The 20,282-nt window shown below is 45.7% G+C and overlaps 1 protein-coding gene across 1 annotated transcript; it reads right to left on the minus strand.

Annotated features, from left to right (window-relative positions):
* Positions 1 to 5,609: 5,609 nt before the first annotated feature.
* On the minus strand, positions 5,610 to 13,362 carry GPX7 (glutathione peroxidase 7). Its single transcript, XM_036101412.2, has 3 exons — positions 12,904 to 13,362; positions 8,093 to 8,354; positions 5,610 to 6,496 (listed from the first exon to the last, which is right to left on the minus strand). The coding sequence occupies exons 1-3, from the start codon at positions 13,261 to 13,263 to the stop codon at positions 6,333 to 6,335; spliced, it is 786 nt and encodes a 261-aa protein (XP_035957305.1). The 5' UTR covers positions 13,264 to 13,362; the 3' UTR covers positions 5,610 to 6,332.
* Between the last annotated feature and the right edge of the window lie 6,920 nt (positions 13,363 to 20,282).

Genomic DNA, 20,282 nt, shown 5'->3' on the forward strand with positions numbered 1-20,282 from the left:
TAGTGCCCTAACTTAAAAGTATAGGGTTGAGGGGCGCCTGGGTGGCTCAGTTGGTTGAGTATCCGACTCTTGGTTTCAGCTCAGGTCATAATCTCAGGGTGGTGGGATCGAGCCCCATGTCGGGCTCTGTGCTCAGCACAGAGTCTGCTTGAGATTCTCTCTCTGCCCCGTCTCTGCTCACACACTCGCGGTAAATAGCATAACATAACATAACATAACATAACATAAATACATAAAATCTTTTTTTAAAAAAAGCTATAGGGTTGAGGTGGCCAGCTGTCTTGGATCGTGCAGATGATGGCAATATCCTAAGGATGGCAGAGCCGTTAACCTGGCTAAAGGTCCAACTTTACATGGGATAAAAATAAACTTTTACTTTGAGGACGTATTTACTTTGGCTTCCTATTATAGCTGCCAAATCTCCTTTCTAACATAAAGAGGTAAAAGCCATAGGTGAGAGCTAAGATGTAGGGACTAAAGGAGATGTGGGGAAGAGAGGAAGCTGCAGAGGTTTTTGTTATACCCAAGGCAGTGTTTCTTTTTTGAAATGTACCCTTTTGACCACCTGCAGTGTAATCTCTCAGGGTGGAGTCCACTTGGGTGATTTATAGGGACCCAGGCCTTGGCAATCCCCTCCCTCAACTGCCAGGCTGGCCCTGCTGGAACTGGGATCTGCCAGGTCTGCCTGCCTTCCGCAGGGGTCTCCATAGTGATCTATCCTCTAGGCAGCCAGCAGAACAGCCTGCTTCTCCTATTGGTAGTTCAGTGTCTGCCTCTGCCCCAGAGTTTATTTCTGGCCTTCAGATTTGGGACTGAAGACAGGCTCTGTCATGCTAAGTCAGGTCGCTATCATTTTTTACCTGGATTACACAAGACCCTGAATGATCTGGCCCGACTACCTCTCTCGCCCTTCACCTTATCACATGGCTCCAGACAGCACTGGTACCATCCTATTGAGTATCTTCCTTCCTTAGGGCCTCCATCTACTTAGGAACTTCCCACTTCTTTCTCCTAACTCTTTTTTTTTAAATTTTTTATTTACTTTTTAAAAAGATTTTATTTATTTGAGAGAGAGAGAACACAAGCAGGGGGAGTGGCAGGCAGAAGGAGAAGCAGACTCCCCGTTGAGCAAGGAACCCGATGTGGGGCTCCATCCCAGCACCCTAAGATCATGACCTGAGCCAAAGGCAGATGCTTAACCAACTGAACCACCCAGGTGCCCCTCTTTCCCCTAACTCTTATTAAAATTTCAGCTCTTGGACACCTGGGTAGCTCAGTCATTTAAGCATCTGCTTTTGGCTCAGCAGGGAGTCTGCTTCTCCCTCTCCCTCTGCCCCGCCCCACCCCACCTTGTGCACGCTCTCTCTCTCAAATAAATAAATAAATAAATAAAATATTAAAAATAAATAAATAAAATAAAATTGCAGCTCTTGGCTTAAATGTCATTCCTCAGGGAGACCTCTGAACTTCAGAATAGCTCCAGTGCCAGCCTCCCTATACTTCTTCCTGGTGCTTATCATAATTATGTAATAATTGGTGTAATTATTTGTTTAATGCGTGTCTTTCTCACTGATGTTTGTCTTTCCCACTCTTCTCTAAGTGCCATGGCAGCTGAGGACATGCCTGTTTTGTTCACTGATGTATCCCTAGAACCTAGTACAGAACTTGACACATAAACAGTGCTCAAGAAATATTTGTTGATGAATGAATGTCCCTTTCAACCATAACTTTCCAGGAAGCACCCTCATAGTCAATACTCTCCACTCACCACACTCTAGCCCAGCTCAGAGACGTAAATAAGCAATTAGAATGAACCTCCCTTTCTTGGAGGACCTGGGACCAGTTGATGAAGGAGAGGTCAGCCAAACACAAAGGCCTTTGTCATATCCACAGCCAGAAGTGACCCCTGTCCAAACTCCTAACTGGTGGTCTCTGGTTTGCTAATTTACTCTAAACTAATAGCAGATAGCTAAGGGATCAGTATAAGATTTAAGCAGACATCTAAAATATCGATTAATAATTAAGGCTTGGCAAATAGCTAAACTACTAAGTGCTGAGATAAAACCTGATAAATAAAGTATATTGCTTATAAATAAAGTGTTAGAAAATAAAGTGCTAGTAGAAAATCAAGTATTAACTACTCAAGTGTTAGGTGATTACTGAGGAATTAATTTAAACCTAAGTTGTTGGCAGATACTGGTTAGCCAATGACTAAGGTAACAGTTGATAAGGATTTAAAGTGAGATTTTTTTTCCTAGGGAACTGTTGCACATTAGAGGGGACATGGGAGCAGCAGAATGCTGATAAAGCATAGGAATGAAGGCCTACTTGGGACTGCAAAATCCTCAGCTGGACTAAATTTCTGGGGGAAACTGTTTGCTCATCTTTGGTTTCTAGGTAGGTTCTAATCAGGGACAGCATGGAGCTGGTGCTCAAAATGCTTACTTTAGAATTAAATTATATATGCTAAAGGCCAGGTGCTGTGCTAAGGAGAAAAGGGAGAACAGTTGCTTAAATAATAGCACAGTGAATGAATGGTGTGTGAAAGGAAAGGCTTGGGGGGGGGTGGTTTGCAAAGGCTGAGTGGAAGCGAGAGAGGTGTGTCAGGGAGACATGATGAGTTTAGTTCTGGACATGTTGAACTGAAATGTCTGTAGACATGCCCACTAGGCAGGTGAATATGAGTCCAGTATAGATACAAGGTAGAGATTTGAGTGTCAGTAGGATGTAGATGGTGGGGCGCCTGGATGGCTCAGTTGGTTAAGCACCTGACTCTTGATTTTGGTTCAGGTCATGATCTCAGGGTTAAGGGACTGAGCCCCGTGACAGGCTCCGCACTCAGCTTGGAATCTGCTTGAGATTCTCTCTCCCTTTGCCCCTCCCCCAGCTAGCTCCAAATAAATAAATAATAAAATCTTTTTGTGGGAGAGGGAGAAGCAGGCTTCCTGCAGAGCAGGGAGCCCGATGTGGGGCTCGATCCCAGGACCCCAGGATCATGACCCGAGCCAAAGGCAGACGCTTAATGACTGAGCCACCCGGGCACCCCAATAAATAAAATCTTTTTAAAAAATAGGGCACTGATGGTGGTCCAAACTATGAGGAACAATCAGATGGCTGCAGGAGAGCAGCACATGGAGTGAGAAGAAGGAAGACCAACAGGGAAGGAGAGGGCAGGAGGAAGAGACATCAACAGATATGAGAAGGAGGGAGCACTCAAAGAGAAAGGGGTAAAACCAAGAAAGATAGTGGCGTGAAAGGGAAGAGAATGTGTCAGGGAGAAGAGTGCAGTCAGCAATGTCAGATGTGGCTGAGAGGTCAAGCAAGATAGGTCAGAGAGGCGTCCATTGAGAATGTGGTTCTGAGGTGTCCATCACGAACATTCCTATGATTGCTGCATTTCATTGTGTATATGTGTGTGCACAGCATATGCAAAGCTGGAACCTGGAGCAGGGTGTGTAAGGGCAGGCTGGAGGCCACCATAGTGGGGCTTGTGGTCTGCTCACAGAGAGCCTTCATTTACTCTGGGTAGCTTTTGAGAGGGACCATTAAGGGACACTGCAAGAACTATAAGCACAGTTCAACCCTTTCACTGTCCAGTGGGAAAATGGAAGACAGCAGAGAGGCAACAGTTTGCTCAGTCTATGAGTCAGGGGCACAGCCAGGACTTAAATTTGAGTCTCCCTTCTAGAAGAGTGACCTTGGGAGGAGTGGACATGAAATTCTTATTAGCTAATGAATTATCAATCAGTGACTTTGCCCATCATCTCAGTGTTTAGCAGCCTCTTTTTATATTTCTATAAAAGTGAAATACATATTTTACGTACAAAATTCAAACATTACAGAAATACTTAACAAAGACAGTGAAGGTCTCCTGTTATCCCCTTTCCCCTGACTCCCTCATTGACAACCACCATTAATAGTTTAGTCTAGGGACACCTGGGTGGCTCAACTGGTTAAGCATCTGACTTTGGCTCAGGTCATGATCTCAGGGTCTTGGGATTGAGCCCCACGTCAGCCCTACATCGGGCTCCGCACTCAGGGAGCAGGGGGTCTGCCTGTCCCTCTGCCCCTCCCCACTCATGCTCCCTCTCTCTCAAATAAATAAATAAAATCTTAAAAAAAAAAAAAAGTTTGGTCTATATTCCTCTCTCCCTCTCACTTAATATTGAAAAATTTTGATAAAAATATTATACTTCTTTATACTGGATTTTTTAAAAAAAGATTTTTATTTTTAAGTAATCTCTACACCCAACATGGGGTATGAACTTACAACCCAAGATCAAGAGTCACATGCTCCACAGACTGAGCAGCCAGGCACCCCTAGACCAGATTTTTGTGCGTGTGCATGTATTCATTCTGTTTTACAAGTTGCCCTTTTTTCACTTTTGGATAACTTTTCCTATGGTAGCATTTAGAAATTCTAGTTCACTCATTTTGGGGCCCCTGGCTGGCTCAGTCAGTAGAGCGCGTGACTCTTAGTCTCAGGGTTGTGAGTTCAAGCCCCACATTGGGTGTAGAGATTACTTAAAAATAAAATATTTTAAAAAAATCTAATTCATTCATTTTATTTTAATTTTTTTTTTTAGATTTTAAAAAAATGTTAAGTAATCTCTACACCCAACGTGGGGCTCAAACTCAACCCTGAGACCAAGAGTCTCATGGTCTACTGACTGAGCCAGTCAGGTGCCCCTAATTCATTCATTTTAATAACTGTATTAGTGTACCATTTGGATTTGTACCATAATTCATTATCAGACCATACTGATAGATACAGGGTTGCATCCAATTTTCACTATTATGAACAATGTACATACATATTATTGTACATATATATTTGCAGTTTGGGAGACTTCTAGGATGAGAAATGATGGATCAAAGGACATGAACATTTAGTTTTAAAAGATACTGCCAAATCACCCTCTAAAAACTTGTGCCAGTTCATTGTCCCACCAACAGTTACTATGAATGCCCATTTCCTCACATCCTTACCAACTATGGGTGTTATCATTTAAAAAAATCTTTCCAGGGACGCCTGGGTGGCTCAGTCTGCCTTCAGCTCAGGTCCCGCATGGGGCTCCTTGCTCAGTGGGGAGCCTGCTTCTCCCTCTGCCTGCCGCTCCCCCTGCTTGGGCACTCTCTCTCTCTCAAATAAATAAAATCTTTAAAAAAAAATCTTTCCAAGTTTAATGAGGCTGAATATCTTCTCATATCCTTATTATCCATCTATATTATTCTATGAATTATCTATTCATATCCTTTGCCTATTTGTTGTTTTTGTTTTTTTTTTTAAGTTCTGTTTGGCTCCTTTTTTTTAATTTATTTTTTTATTTTTTTAAAGATTTTATTTATTTATTTGACAGAGACACAGCGAGAGAGGGAACACAAGCGGAGGTAGTGGGAGAGAGAGAAGCAGGCTTTCCGCCGAGCAGGGAGCCCGATTCGGGGCTCGATCCCAGGACCCTGGGATCATGACCTGAGCCGAAGGCAGACGCTTAACGACTGAGCCACCCAGTGCCCCTCGTTTGCCTATTTGTTATTATAGTGTACTTTTGGTCAGTGAATTCTTATTGGGCAATAATGATTGGCTTGATAAAAAAAATTAGGAAGTCTTTGTACCAAATTGCTAACAGTATTTATTTACCTCCAGGGAGTGAGATATAGAAAATAAGGGGGTATCTTCATTTTTATTTTATATCATCCTGTATTATTTTACAATCTATTTGCATTATTTTTGTAATTTAAAAAAATAATACAGAGGACAACAATTATAACAACAAATAAATCTTTGGCCTGGATTCTCGATGGCTGGAAATTCATGTTGGGCACAAGTTTTTATTGATTACAAGTTATTTTTTGGTTTATATGCAAAAAAAAAAAAAAAGAAACCAAAACCATTTATTGAATGCCTCCTAGTGAGCTGGCATTGCCCTACGCACTTTCATAGATCTTTCATCCTCATCCTCACAACAGCCCTGTGAGGTAGGAGTTGGTCCCATTTTACAGAGTTCTTAGTAGGCAGGAGATTATTGCTTGATATACTTCTATTTGCCACATGCTTTCATGGGCTAGAGGTTCTTATTGGCTGGTGATTCATTGGTCAAGAGCTATCATTGGCCAAGAGTTCCTATAGGTTGTTTTAAGACTCAAATAATCCAAATACTAGAAATTTTCCCCCATAGGAGTGATAGGGTAGGTGGGATAAAAATGGAGGAAGGAGAGTCCATAGGCCCTCCCTCCAAGCACCATTGAGCACCACTGAGTTTGCTTTGGTCACCCATTCAAGGTGGAGGATGGGGGGTTGGGATGGGACACTGGGAGAGGAGAGAAAGTGGTTATAAGTCTTCTCGCTTCTTCAGGATGAGCTTCCTCACGAGTGCTGTGATCTGGGGCCTGATCTCTTCCACCGACACAGTTGGGTCCCAAGCCCCTACTACCTTTCCATCTGGGGCCACTAGGTACTTCCAGAAGTTCCAGGTGGGCTCCTTCCCAGAAGTCTCTAGAGAAAAAGGAAGAAGGACAGCAAAGTGTGCTTCCCTGTGTCCCCTCTCCTGGAATTCCACTACCAGTGTCCATCCTTCCCTTGAAGCAGTGTTCTATTAGTTAGAATTAACTAAAGAACTTTAAAAAAAATCCTGATGCCCATGGGGCACCTGGGTGGCTCAGTCAGTTAAGCGTCTGCCTTCAGCTCAGGTCATGATCTCGGGGTCCTGGGATCAAGCCTCAAATTGGGCTCCCTGCACAGTGGGGAGTCTGCTTCTCCCTCTCTCTCTCTGCCCCTCCCCCCGCCTGTGCACGCACTCTCTCTTACTCTGTCTCTTTCAAATAAATAAATAAAATCTTTAAAACAAAATAAAATAAAATAAAATCCTGATGCCCAGTCCACCCCCCAGTCTACTTAAATCAGAATCTCTGGTGTTAAGATTCAGGCATCAGTATTATTTAAAAGCTCTCCCGGAGATGCCACTATGGCCCCAAGGTTGAGAACTACTGCTGTAGGATTCTGTGAAATGCTTGATAAAGCAGTATCAGGTCCTCCTTTCTTAATGATCTCAAACTACTGAATAGTCTACACCCTATTCTCAAATGCAATCTTAATGGTTTCCAAATGTTAGTCTGTGGACTGGTTGCATCTGAATCATGGTGGTGGTGGCGGTATGGTGGGGGTGGTTAAAATAAACAGATTCTTGGGCTCTGATTCAGTAGGTCTCAGTCTAAACCACTTTTAAGAGCTCCCCAGGTGCTTCTAAAACAGTGTTAGGTTTGATCTATAACTATGGGAACTGGAAAGGTACTAATAAAAACAAACGGGGAAAAAAAGCAAATATTAGGATTGACCCATAGAGCAAAATTCAAGTCTGCCTCAGTAAGGGATCTTTTGTTTGCTACACTGTTGTTTTTCATTTACTCCTCCAGGTGAATGCGGGGGTGGTGCTGAGGGATATGAAGGCAGTCAGAAGCATAGAATAGAAGGCAAAAATGGAGCCCCCAACGGAAGAGAAAGGCCCAAGGGAGGAAAGAGGGCCATAATAACAAGCTTGGCCCATGACCCCATCTTGTGGTTCTGAGGCTCCTGGGGGTGCAGAAGGGATCTATTTCTGAAATATTAATATCTGGTATTTTTGGCTCCGAAGGTTTCCCTTCCATGGTCTACAAACTTGGCCCCTAACTTAGGACAGGAGATACCTGTCAGCCATCTTGGTCAGCCTTCTCCAGGCATGTGGCATCCCCTGTCTGTGCCTTGGTTTCCCTATCCTAAGTCCATAAGCTCAACTAATTCACATTGACTAAATCTGAGGGCCCAGTCTCCTTTTAAGAACCTCTGCGTATGAAAACAGGATCCCAGAGAAGTCTGCAAGAGTAACTCTGAGGGAGAACCTCAAGGCAGCGGGACAGGGTGGGGGTTAGGAATATTCTCGGGCAGGAATACATCTCAGCTCATCCTCAAAGATGAGTGCTGGAACAGACCATGAACCTACATGCAGGGGTCTGGAAGGGGCCCCAGGTCACCCAGCCAGCCAGTGGCTTCTGCATGCCCCAGGGAGCCATGACCTCAGCCAGCTACGGGAAGATGAGGGAAAGGATCAGGACTCACGGATCAGGTACTTGAAGGCAGGGTGGGCACCAGTGCCTGTGACCGCGACCTTGCTAAACATGGGGAAAGAAACACTGTAGGTGCGGCGGGCGAAGCTCTCGATCTCCTTGTTGGTATCGGGCTCCTGCTGGCCGAACTGGTTGCAGGGGAAGGCAAGCACATTGAAGTGGTGGGGCCCCAGGTCCCGCTGCAGCTGCTGCAAGGCTCGGTAGTGCTGGTCCGTGAAGCCGCACTCGCTAGCCACGTTCACCACCAGGGACACCTGGATGGCAAAAACAAAACCCAGACACATACACAACCCAGTGACAAGTCATGCACTTGTACAAGACCTGACATGCCCACACGGTGACCTCCCCCAACAATTAATGCTTTCTCATGTATACAAGGGCACAATGTATACATACATAAGCGTGCAACCCTCTCACAGATACATGAACACATGCATGCAGGCACAAATGAAATCAAACATGCAGGGGCTTACAGATATGTGTGCATACACATACATGAACATTAATGAGAATAAGAATACAATATCCATAAATGGGGATGCATATGCCCCAAGATACAAAAACACATCAGCGCACATCACACATGCCCACAAACACAACACATACACAGAGAGAGGTGCACACGCTGGTGAGCTCACATCACGAGGTAATGTAGGGGAGGAGAAAGGCAGATCTGGGTTCAATTTCTGGCTCAGTCAACTGGCACTCATCACTTTACATGGTCTCCCTTGTAATAAACCCACTGTGAACCCACTGAAGGCAGGAGCTATGTCTGCTTCACGCCTGGGCTTGACATATGGAAAAGAAAGCAGAAAGTGTGTGCTGAATGAGTAAGTTAATGTGCACACATACACAGTCACCTGCATGGGTATATAGACAGACATCGGTTTTCTTCATAAAAGGACCCCATGGCAATCCATCCCATTTTGCCCTTCTCCCTCCAGCACACAAATATCACTTTCTTGAGTCACTAGACTAATCCTTAAATTTATTATCACCTTATAATAAATGCATTTATTTATAGCCTTTAGGTGGTAAATACAAAGCTGGCTGATGGAACTCAATTATAATACTGCAATTAGAACTTTGGCACCAAGGCTGTTTTTAGCTTCTAGTTATACATTGTTAAAGAATTCTTAAATCTTACCCTGTGTCTGGGCAGCCCAGCCCCATCCCTTTGGCCACTTTTTTGGAAGAGCAGGGATTATACTAGCTGGCTCGGTAAAGAGGGCCACTCCCAGAGGCAGCCTGGCACTGGACATGCACAGGCACAAACTGCTCAGGCTACACAGGGTTTCTCAACCTCAGCACTATGGACATTCTGGGCCAGATAATTCTTTATTATGCAGGGGCTGTCCTATTCATTGTAGGAAGTTTAGCATCATCCCTGGCCTCTACCCACTGGATGTCTAGTTTTGACAGTCAAAAATGTCTCCAAACATTGCTGTATGTCTCCTAGAGTAGTTGAGAACTACTTGGCTAGATGATGATAACTGTTGAGTTATAACTCCCCTACCCTGCCTTCACCAGATAAGGAAGGACCCATCCTATGGGGCCACAGGCCATTAGGACAACCTCCCTCATTTGTGTCAGCATGTCATATTCTGCCTGTGGTGGTAAGAAACTAGGACCCTTAACTCCCTTCCCTAGTTAGCGGTCTTCCTCTTCTCTGCTGGATCCCTGGGCAATGAGAACATTAAAGGTTGCTTATTTTTAACCTACATCTTATGCGTCTGCCCACGCTTTTGGAAGGAGGGAAATTCTGCTTCAAGTTCCATACCTGAAACCAAAAAGTTTATCCTTAAAGTGACCAAAACAAGGATAGACAGACACACCCAAATACACATAGTTAATTTACATATATGTATATCCAAACATAGATATAGACTCAGGTGTACGCATAGAAGTAAACAAATCATTTGCACACACGATACACTCAGGCCCACATGTACATAAGCTCACACCCTAGACAAGCACATTCGCAGGTGGTCACCTATTCATCCATACTCAACACTGGTCTAAATGACAGCCTTCCCATATAGCCTGAGGGCACAAACCAAACAATCTTGCTCATGGCTTTGTCTCCAGGGTTGGACCCAGTGCCACGCAGGTACTGGGAGCCAGTAAACCTTTTTCAATTTTTTAAAAAGACTGTGGTAAAATACACATAATGAGCCAGTAATTATTTACAAGTGAATGAATGACTCTACTGTCTAAATGGTAGATCCAGCTTGGGTTAACTCACAGAATCCTTTACAGCTTCCCTGGACTGACTATTCCTGGTTTCCATTTAAACCTGGCAGTTAAGGGCTTGGGCTTTGGAGCTGGACTGCCTGGGTTCAAATTCTGACTCTATCTCTTAGTAGGTATGTGACTTTGTTCTTTTTGTTTGTTTCAATTTCTTTCGGATTGATTTCTTGGCTTCTCACTCCCATGCTTTTAAGGATTTACCAATGACCTAGAGTATTAAAACACTCAGAATTCTGGGATCACTTCTCTGGGTCATTTTTCTCCAGGATTTCTCTTCCTCACATTCTGAGTGCCTCATTACTTCTGAAAATAAACAGACTTTGTTTTATTTATGTCTTAGCACTTAGTACCACTATACGAGGAATTACCTTGTTCATTTCTCTGTTCCTGTTTATTGTCTCTCTCTTTTCCATTTCATAAGCTCTATTAAAGTGGAAACTTGTCTGTTTTGTTCACCACTGTATCCCAAGGACTGGCCTAGTACTTAGCATACAGTAGGTGCTCAATAATAATGAATGAATCAATAGCAGAGCTGGTCAAGTGCTAATCTGGGACTCTCTGTCAAGCTGCACTAGAAGGAAGGAGAGACCTGAATGGGAATGGGCCCTACTCTTACAGGTTCTTTGTCCTCAGTCCTGAATGAGTTTCCTGCTGGGGCCCACCAAACACAGGTACAGAGCACATTACCAAGTGCTTCTGATATAGGAAAATGTTGAGGTTCGGAGCTGACAGCCAAGAAAGAATTCTTGAGATGTCTTTGGTGCAAAAAGGTGCTTTTATTCAAGCACGAGGACAGGACCAATGGGCAGAAAGAGCTGCTCTGGGGTCATGAGGAGTGGCTGATTATATACTTTCAAGTTGAGAGGGGGTTAGGGATAGCACAAGCCTCCAAGGTAATTTGGAAACAAGGTTTCCAGGATCCTGAGGGGGCTAGCTGTTGTTGGGAAAAGGTCATTTATTACTGTTTAGTAAAAATTCAGTCATGAGACCCTTCAGATGTGTATCAGTGGGTCATTGGCTTGGAGGATGATTGCTAACATCTATCTTGGAGGGTAGAGATACAGGAAGTTTCCAAAGAAATTTTTATATGTTAAAGTAGATTCACAGGATCCTGGGGGGTCAGGCTAGGATTGCCTTTTGTCCTTAGCAAAGTGTCAGCGAGGCAGCTGAATTCCTAGAAGAAGGTCACTCTACCTGTTTCAAGACTTGTCGATGGGCTGTAGGCAGTAAGGAAATTTAATTTTTTCTTTTGCCTTTGTTTCCCACATCACTTCCACACTGTCATCTCATTTGAAATTCACAACACCTTGGGGGACAATCAGGACAAGGAATATTACCCCCAGGACTCCCAGCGTAACTGGGCATTTTAAGGTTTAGAAAGTGCTTTCTTCACTAAAGACTTCCTCCCAGGAGAAGAATGCTGATAGCCATTTTTGTGTGGTCCTTCCAAATCTGGATGCTGTACCTATGTGTCCATTACCAACTCCTCACCTTTCCCACACCAAGGCCCTACCTAGGTTCATCTTTTTTTCTTCTTTTTGTCTCAGGTCCATCTTGAGAAATGGACTTTGAGCGCTCTTCATTACACACAGTGCAGTATCTAGGCCTCTGAATATAGTGTTCTAGGCCCCTCGGGCGGTACCTACTCATTTCAGCCTCATCTTCTACCACTAAGCCTCATGCTTTATACTCCTGCAAGCAGAATGCTTGAAGCCCACACATCCCTCCTCCATCCTTCCTGCTGTTTGCTTCTGAGCCTTGGTATGAACAGTTCTTTGCCTGGAATGCTCTTCTCGGTCTTGCCAAAACTCACTCTTGTTTCAAAGACTCACCCAGGCACATTTTCCCTCTGAGTCCTCTCTCAGCTGAGATTCCCTCTTGATAAGGAGACAGCAGTTAGCCTGGGTGACTCTTGTAGCTCAGCCCCAGCTGCCATCTTAGGAGTTTGCCTAGAGAAGTCCACAGATGGATGGGTGATTCTCCTCCAAGCTCTGTGCTTTCTAGAGCTGTGTGACCCTATGCAAATACCTTCCTTTCCTCTAGTGTCCTGTCTAAAGGAAGATCTGTGTAAGGTCCCCGTGCATCTGAACTGATAACTGCCCCCTGCACTGCACATTCATTTTCACAAGGCTCACATTGGACTCAATATCAGCAACAATCCCAGCTCCCGGACGCGGAAACTGGGGGTGGGAGAGACAAAGGCGGCAGGATGCTAGGGTTTCTTTCCGACCCGTGCATGACAAAGGCTGGGCCGAGGCGAGCAGCCTCTGGGAGAGGTCCGGACTCCAAAGCCCAAAGTCGCTGGGAGGGAAATCGGCGTCGGCTGGGAGAGTTTCGGGTTTCACTGCGCGCCGGGGCCCTGCCACGTCGTCGCGGGACAGACCCAGCGCAGGATCTGGGGGCGCCGCACCCCGTGGGGAATGCCTGGGATGGTGGGAGCCAGGGCACGGCTGCGGAGCCCCCTCGGAGCCACACACGCACGGTCGCGGGCCGCGGGGCTCGAGCACCAGGCCCTGTCGGGGCGGCGCCGAGGCCCCGCGGGCGGACACTCACCGAGCCGCGGTACTTCTCCAGTGACACCAACTTGCCCCGGATGTTGACCGCCTTGAAGTCGTAGAAGTCCTGTTCCCGCTGAGCGCAGACCGCGGCCGACAGGAGCAGCCACGCCGCCACCACTGCAGCCACCATGACTGGCTCCCGAGCTGGCGGCGCTGCGAGGGCAAAATCGAGGCGGGGGGACCCAGCGTGGGGGGCGGGCGGAGGCGGCTCCGGCGCCGGGCGGCTGGGGACGCTGGACGCGCCCCCTCGCCTTCTGCCCCGCTGGCGCTGGAGCACCCGGCTCTGGACCTCAGTCTCCCCGCCTGCACCGCGGGAGCGTCCGACTGCGCGCCGGTTCTCCGACCCCAGAGTCATGGTTTGGGGATTCTGACCACTGAGACCATTCTGAGCTGTTGCGGTGAGGCTCCGTCTCGTTGCAGGATGCGGCGACTTGGTAGGGAAAGGAAGGTAAAAAACTGGATCTGAGAGCTCGACTTTTAATGAGCTCAGTGGCCTTAAGCTGGTCACGCCACTTCTCTGGGCTTCAGCTTCTCCATCCGTTCAGTGGAGCTAGCTAGCCTCCCTTCTGACGCACCCGGACAATATAGAATGGGAGTAATAGAAAAATGGAGGTGAAATTGACGGGAGAAAAAGAAACAAAGGCCAGACTTTGCTGCTGCTGGGGGTCTGCAGGCAGAATCCCTGACGCTTACGGATTGTAACACTCCTACAGCTCTCTCAAGGACTTCCTTTATTGCTTTACCTTATAGCTTTGCTCTTATTAGTGTCACTTTCCCCGATAGCTGTAAACACTCGCCAAGATATATTTGCAATTACCTCCTGAGCATATGGCCCACTGATAGACATCTGAAGGGTCTCATGACTGATGTTTTACTAGGCAGTAGTAAATAAACTTATCTTAGCAGCAGCTAGCCCCCTCAAGGTCCTGAAAGCTTTACTTCCAAATTCCTTAGAGACTGTCGCCATCCCTAACCCCCACTAACTAAAAAGGGTATCATCAGTCACTCCTCACAACCCCAGTGCAGCTCTTTCTGTCCACAGGTCCTATCCCCGTGCCTTAATAAAACCACCTTTTTGCACCGAAAACGTCTCAAGAATTCTTTCTTGACTGGTTGCTCCTGGTCCATATCACTTCAAAATGCTTTGTCAGCTGAATGGTGCCTACAAACTTTAGGTGAATGAATATATGTTCCCTGAAAGAGATGGCATGGAGAAAGGGAAGAGAAGACAGAGGGCCTGTTGCAGGTTGGATTTTGGGGAAGCAGATTCTGAAATGGAGGTTACCGTGAAGGAATTTATGAGGGCGCACCCTTGGAATCAACACCTGTGGAAGGGAGGGAGGGAACAGGAGTGGGCCCAAGTCCAGAGCTCCTTGCAGGCCCAAGGACAGTCTTGGCTGACCCCATGCAGACTCTGGAGCTAGAATGGCCCATCAGAGTAGGCCCCAGATAAGCTAAAATGGCCAGGCCAGGGCTTTATATCCCTGCTTCACCAGTCGCTGGATGGGGGCCATCTGGGAAGGGGCGTGACGGGAGCCAAGGTGACTCTGTCCCTGGAGGGGCCGATACTCAAAGGCTTTCCACTGACAGCCCTCCCAGCAGTTGGTGTCTCAGCTGTTAACTGATGGGGAATCTGAGCGGCACATCACAGTGTCTCCCATACTCAGAAAACCCTGACTGAGCCCCACAAAGTGCCCAGCATGGTGCTGGGTGCTGATGCTGTACTAGTTCTTCGGGAGCTCACAGGCTGCTGTGAGAGTGTAGCCGGGGCGCAGGGGTGCAAGAGCACCTGGCTCCAGGGGCCCCAAACAGACCAAGTTGGGCCACTTGTTACTGACAAAATCCAAAGGCAAAGAGATGACTGGTGGTGCAACGAGAAAGGAGTTTATTTCAGTAAGGCCAACACCAGGAAGACAGAGGACTAGAGTCTCGAAGACGGTCTCCAAAGTGCCAAAAATACTTCCAGGTTTATATATGGAAAATGTGGGGCAAAAGTGGGTGGGTACATGTAGGTAGGCAGTGGCAGTCAAATTGATCATTGTCTTGGAGTCAGTCATGGTCAGGGTCTTGCTGGCTCAGGGCAGTCCTGATTGCTTGAAGGGGTGGCTTGGGTCCCTTTGCCTGGAAGGTCTTCCATCTGAGCCAAGAGACAAACTGGAAAAAAGAACCCAAGTGGAAAATTCGAGGTCAAAATGGAGGCAGCCGAAGTCCTCTTTCATGAGAAACCAGGTAAACTGGAGATTTGATGTAATGTGGTAAGGGCTAAGCACTCCTACAGCCACTCAACAAACACTTATTGAGCACCTGGTCTATGCCAGGTTCTGCTCTAGGTGCCTCTTAGGCAGTGATGAACAAGACAGCATGGTCCCTACCCAGGGGGAGACAGGTATTAACTAATTCATAAATAGGTCTATAATTACTACTGTGTTAAGTACCACCTAAACTAGCCTGGTGGGGGAAGGGGAGGTAGGCAAGGAGGGTTTCCCAGAGGAAAGAAAGTTTGAGCTGCACTCTGAAGAGTAAGTAGAAAGTAGCCAGTTGAAGCAAGGAAGCAAGTGCAAAGGTCCTGAGGGAGAGAGAAACACGGTGCATTGAGAAGCAAAGAAGGCTAGTCTGGCTGGAGCAGAGAGAGCAAAGGGTGAGAGAGGAAGGTACTGTGGCAGGTAAGGGTGAGGTCACATAGTACCAGGTAGGCCACAGTAAAGAGTATGGTCTTTAAGCCAAGAAATGAGGGTGATGGGTTATTGTTGTTATTTATGTATCTTTTTTTTTTCCTTTTAGAAGGGGAGAGAGGAAGGGCAAAGGGAAAGAAAGAATCTTAAGCAGGCTCCACACCCAGCATGGGTCTTGAATCATGACCCTGAGATCAGGACCTGAGCTGAAATCAAGAGTCAACGCTTAGCTGACTGAGCCACGCAGGTGCCCACTGTTGTTGTTATTTAAAGCAGGGGAGTCTAAGGATGTAGAAAGATCCCTCTGGATGTTCCAAAGAGAGTGGATAGAAACAGGAAAGAGCACATGTGTTCTAGGCACTGAGGTAAAGGAAACTCTGGGTTTTTAAGGCCTAGAGGCAGTTGCTAACTTAGTAGTCAGGAGAGTCTTCCTGGAGGTGGTAACACTAGAATCCTGTCTTCAAAGAGGAGTGGGAATTCTCCAGTTTGGGGAAGGAGAGGGCAAAATGTCAGCCTGAGAGAGCAGGGTCTGTGAAGGCACAGAGTCTTCACAAGAGTCAGTAAATATATTTATTTTTCTTAAACCTTCTGGTGACTTTTATTACTTGTCTATGCTAGAATCTGATATGAGATGCTATTGATTTTCGCTATCAGTGTATAGTTTGTCATTTTATTTTCAGTCCACTATGAGTTTTTTGTGTTTTTGAAAGAGCACCACTATTTCCAGGTGGTGTATCTATATAAGTGGGAGACCCACGGGCACACACAAATGCACACACAGTTAGCTGAGTGCCTGAAAGGGTAAGGGACTCACTCCTGGATATCCTGTACTCCTCTTCCCAATAATAAGCTCAAAGAAGCTTTTTATGGGTATTTAGAATACTCATTAATGTTTTGTTCATTCCTCAAATTATTGATCACCTACTATCTACAAAACACATTTTTTTTTCCAAGATTGTATTTATTTATTTGACAGAGAGAGTGAGAGAGCACAAGCAGGGGGGCAGCAGAGGGAGAGGGAGAAGCAGATTCCCGACTGAGCAGGGAGCCTGACGCAGGGCTTGATTCCAGGACCCTGGGATCATTACCTGAGCTGAAGGCAGATGCTTAACTGACTGAACCACCCAGGCACCCCAACAAAACACATTTTAAGGGTTAGGAATATAGTAGTTAATAGGACAGACCAAAAAAAAAAAAAGACAATAGTTCTTGAACTTACATTCTCATAGGGGGAAAAAGAATAATAACTAAAATGTATAATATGAAGCATATAGTACATTAGATGGTGGTAACTGGGGAGAGGGATAGAGAATGTGGTGGTGAAGGGAGGGCGGGGGAGTGGGAGGGATTTTGCAACTTTAATTCAAATGATCAGGAGGCCTCACTGAGAAGGTGGCATTTGAGCAAAGACCTGAAGAAAGAGAGCAATGGGGAGAATTAGTAGAAGAGCGACATTCCAAATACAGGAAACAGCAAGTCCACAGGCCCTGTAGGAGGAGCATGCAGGTGTGTTTGGAGAACAGCAAAGAGGCTAGTGTGGCTGGAGTGGAGCGGATGAGGGGAAGAGTAGCAGGGGATGATGCTAGAGAGGTAATGGGATGGGAGCAGGCCGATACCGCAGGGCCTTACAAGCCATTGTAAAGACATTGGCTTGGAATCTGAGATGTTAAGCCATTAAAGAGTTTTAAGCAGGTGGGACTCCTTGGTGGCTCAGTCCATTGAGCATCTGACTCTTAATTTCGGCTCAGGTCATGATTTCAGAGTCGTGGTGATATAGTTTTAGAATGTTGGTGAGGTCTGGAGCCAATGGCCAAGAAAGAATTCTTGAGACATCTTTGGTGCAAAAAAGGTGGTTTTATTAAAGCCCCGGGACAGGACTCAGTGGGCAGAAAGAGGTGCTGCCCTGGGGTTCTGAGGGGTGACTGATTATATACATAAGGAAAAGGGAGGTTTTCAGAAGAACTTTTGTGGCTCAGATGGTTAAGCCTCTACCTTCGCTTGGGTCATAATCCCAGGATCCTGGGATTGAGCCACATCGGGCTCCCTGCTCAGCAGGAAGCCTGCTTTTCCCTCTCCCTCCTCTACTGTTCCCCCTGCTTGTGCTCTCTCCCTCTCTCTGTCAAATAAATAAATAAAATTAAAAAAAAAAAAAAAGAACTTTTGTATGCTAAAGAGGACCTACAAAATACTAGAGGCCTTGTCCTTGTCAAGTTAAGGTGGTTTTTCCCTCTAGTAAAGCATTAACATTAAGATAGTTGGGAATTTCCTTCTGGAAGTTAGGTTATTGGGAACAATGCTTTTTTTCTTGTAAATCCCTAAGACGTTTGTAACTGAGGGAGACTCCTGGTTTACTGGACTGTGATCTCTATCAGTTAACCATTTGTTTTTCCTTCCCTTAGCTTTAGGGCAGCCAGGAGTTCCTGAGGAATGTCACGTATAGCCCCCCTGGGAGTGGGGGGATTGCGGAGTGTCAGCTTGTGTTTCGCCCTCAGCTTGCCTTCTGCTCCCTCATCAGTGGGACTGAGCCCAGCACGGAGCTCTGTGCTCGGCTTGGAGTCTGCTTGTCCCTCTCCCTCTGCTCCTCCCCCTCTCGTGCTTTCTCTCTCACGCGTGTGTGGGCACATGTGCGCACGCGGTTTCTCACTCTCAAATAAATAAGTAAAGTCTTTTAAAAAAAAAATGAAAAAAGAAAAAAAAGAGTTTTAAGCAGGGGAATGGCATTTCTAATTCATATTTTAACAGAATCACTCTGACTGCAGCACTGAAGTAAGGAGACCAGTCAGGAGGCTTTTGCAATAATCCATGTGAAGGAAAACGTAGGCTTAGACTAGAGTGATGGCAGTGGAGGTGGTGCAGAGTGGTCAGATTCTAAATACATTTTGAAAGTAGAGGCAAAAGGATTTCCTGATAATTCGATGTAGGGTATGAGAGAAAGAGAAGAGTCGTGGATGACTTTTTAAGGTTTTGCCCAGAGCAACTGGAAAAATTAAGTTTTGCCATTAATTGAAATGAAGATGCCTACAATGGCAACTGGTTTGGGATGGAAAATCAAGAGCTCAGTTCTGGAGTTGCTTATTAGTAGTGGTATGCTGGTAAATGTTTGACAACTGGTTCTCCAAGGAAAAAAGGGGTGTGTGTGTGTGTGTGTGTGTGTATGCCTATATAAATTTATTATAAATGGACATATAGCACACAATTCACAAATAATAAAATTAGTAGTTCTCCATCTGTGGGAGATACATTCCAAGACCCACAGCAGATGTCTGAATCCAAGGGTAGTACTGAACCCTATATAAAACTGTGTTTTGGGGGGCGCCTGGGTGGCTCAGTCGGTTAAGCAGCTGCCTTCGGCTCAGGTCATGATCCTGGGGTCCTGGGATCGAGCCCCACATCCGGCTCCCTGCTCAGCGGAGAGCCTGCTTCTCCCTCTCCCTCTGCCTGCCATTCTGCCTACTTGTGCTTTCTATCTCTCTGTCAAATAAAGAAAGAAAATCTTTAAAAAAAAACAAAACAAAACAATTATGTTTTGGTATGCCTGCGTGGCTCAGTTGTTTAAGCATCTGAATCTTGATTTCAGCTCGGGTCATGATCTCAGTGTCGTGGGATTGAGCCATGTTAGACTCCGTGCTCAATGGGGAGTCAGCTTCTCTTCCTTTCCCTCCGCCCCCCTAAAGAAAACAAAACAAAACTGTTTTTTCCTATACATACATACCTGAGAGAGTTTAATTTATAAAATAGGCACAGTAAGAGATTAACAAGTACAAATAATAAAATAGAACAATTATAACAATATAGTATAAAAGTTACGTGAATGTGGTCCTCTCAAAACATCTTGTACTGTGTTTGTAGTCAGGGCGCAGGGGTGCAAGAGCCCCTGGCTCCAGGGGCCCAAACAGACTGAGTTTGGCCACTTGTTGCTGACAAAATCCAAAGGCAGAGAGATGAATGGTGGTCAAACAAGAAAGGAGTTTATTTCAGAGAGGCCAACACTGGGAAGACAGAGGACTAGTGTGTCTCAAAGCCTGTCTCCAAAGTGTGGAAAATATTTATAGGTTTCTATAAGGAAAATGTGGGACGGTGTGGGTGGGTACATGCAGGTGCACAGTAAAGGTCAGGTTGATCATTATCTTGAGGTCAATCACCGGCAGGATCTTGCTGGCTCAGGGCAGTCCTCATTGCTTGAGGGGGTAGTTTGGGCTCCCATCAGGGGATGCTTTGCCCGCAGGGTCTTTTGCCTGAGTTAAGAGATGAGTGGGAAAGAGGAACTTCATCAGTGTGAAAGCACAGACTAAGGTCACAATGCAGGTAGTTGACATCCTCTTTTATATTCACCCTTCTTGTGATGATGTGAGATAATAAAATGCCTATATGATGAGAGGAAGTGGGGGGAATGACTAGGCATTTGTGATGTAGTGTTAGGCGACTATTGACCTCCTGATGCTAAATCAGAAAGAGGACTTTTCCCAGACTACAGTTGACCTGGATAAGTGACACTGCAGAAGGCAAAGCCTCAGGCGAGGGAGGACTTTATATAATTCTCCTTATCATAAATTCCATATGGCCAATTTATTCTCACAGAATGCCTTCATCAATTTTTGCCAAACTTGTTTGTTCGCTTGTTTATTTTTTTTTAATGAATTTTTAAAGTTATTTATTTAAGGAATCTCTACACCCAACATGGGGCTCAGATTCACGACCCCAA

This window comes from Halichoerus grypus, chromosome 5 (assembly GCF_964656455.1).
Source record: "Halichoerus grypus chromosome 5, mHalGry1.hap1.1, whole genome shotgun sequence".
Classification (NCBI taxonomy): domain Eukaryota; kingdom Metazoa; phylum Chordata; class Mammalia; order Carnivora; family Phocidae; genus Halichoerus; species Halichoerus grypus.

What these genes read in the sequence shown, in the direction of transcription:
- GPX7 (XM_036101412.2), bottom strand. Translation starts at nt 13,263, where the DNA reads ATGACTCTGGGGTCGGAGAACCGGCGCGCAGTCGGACGCTCCCGCGGT. An exon ending in TGGAGAAGTACCGCGGCTCG is followed by an intron (nt 8,355 to 12,903) that starts GTGAGTGTCCGC and finishes TTTGCCATCCAG; the next exon opens with GTGTCCCTGGTGGTGAACGT. An exon ending in TGCCTTCAAGTACCTGATCC is followed by an intron (nt 6,497 to 8,092) that starts GTGAGTCCTGAT and finishes CTTTTTCTCTAG; the next exon opens with AGACTTCTGGGAAGGAGCCC.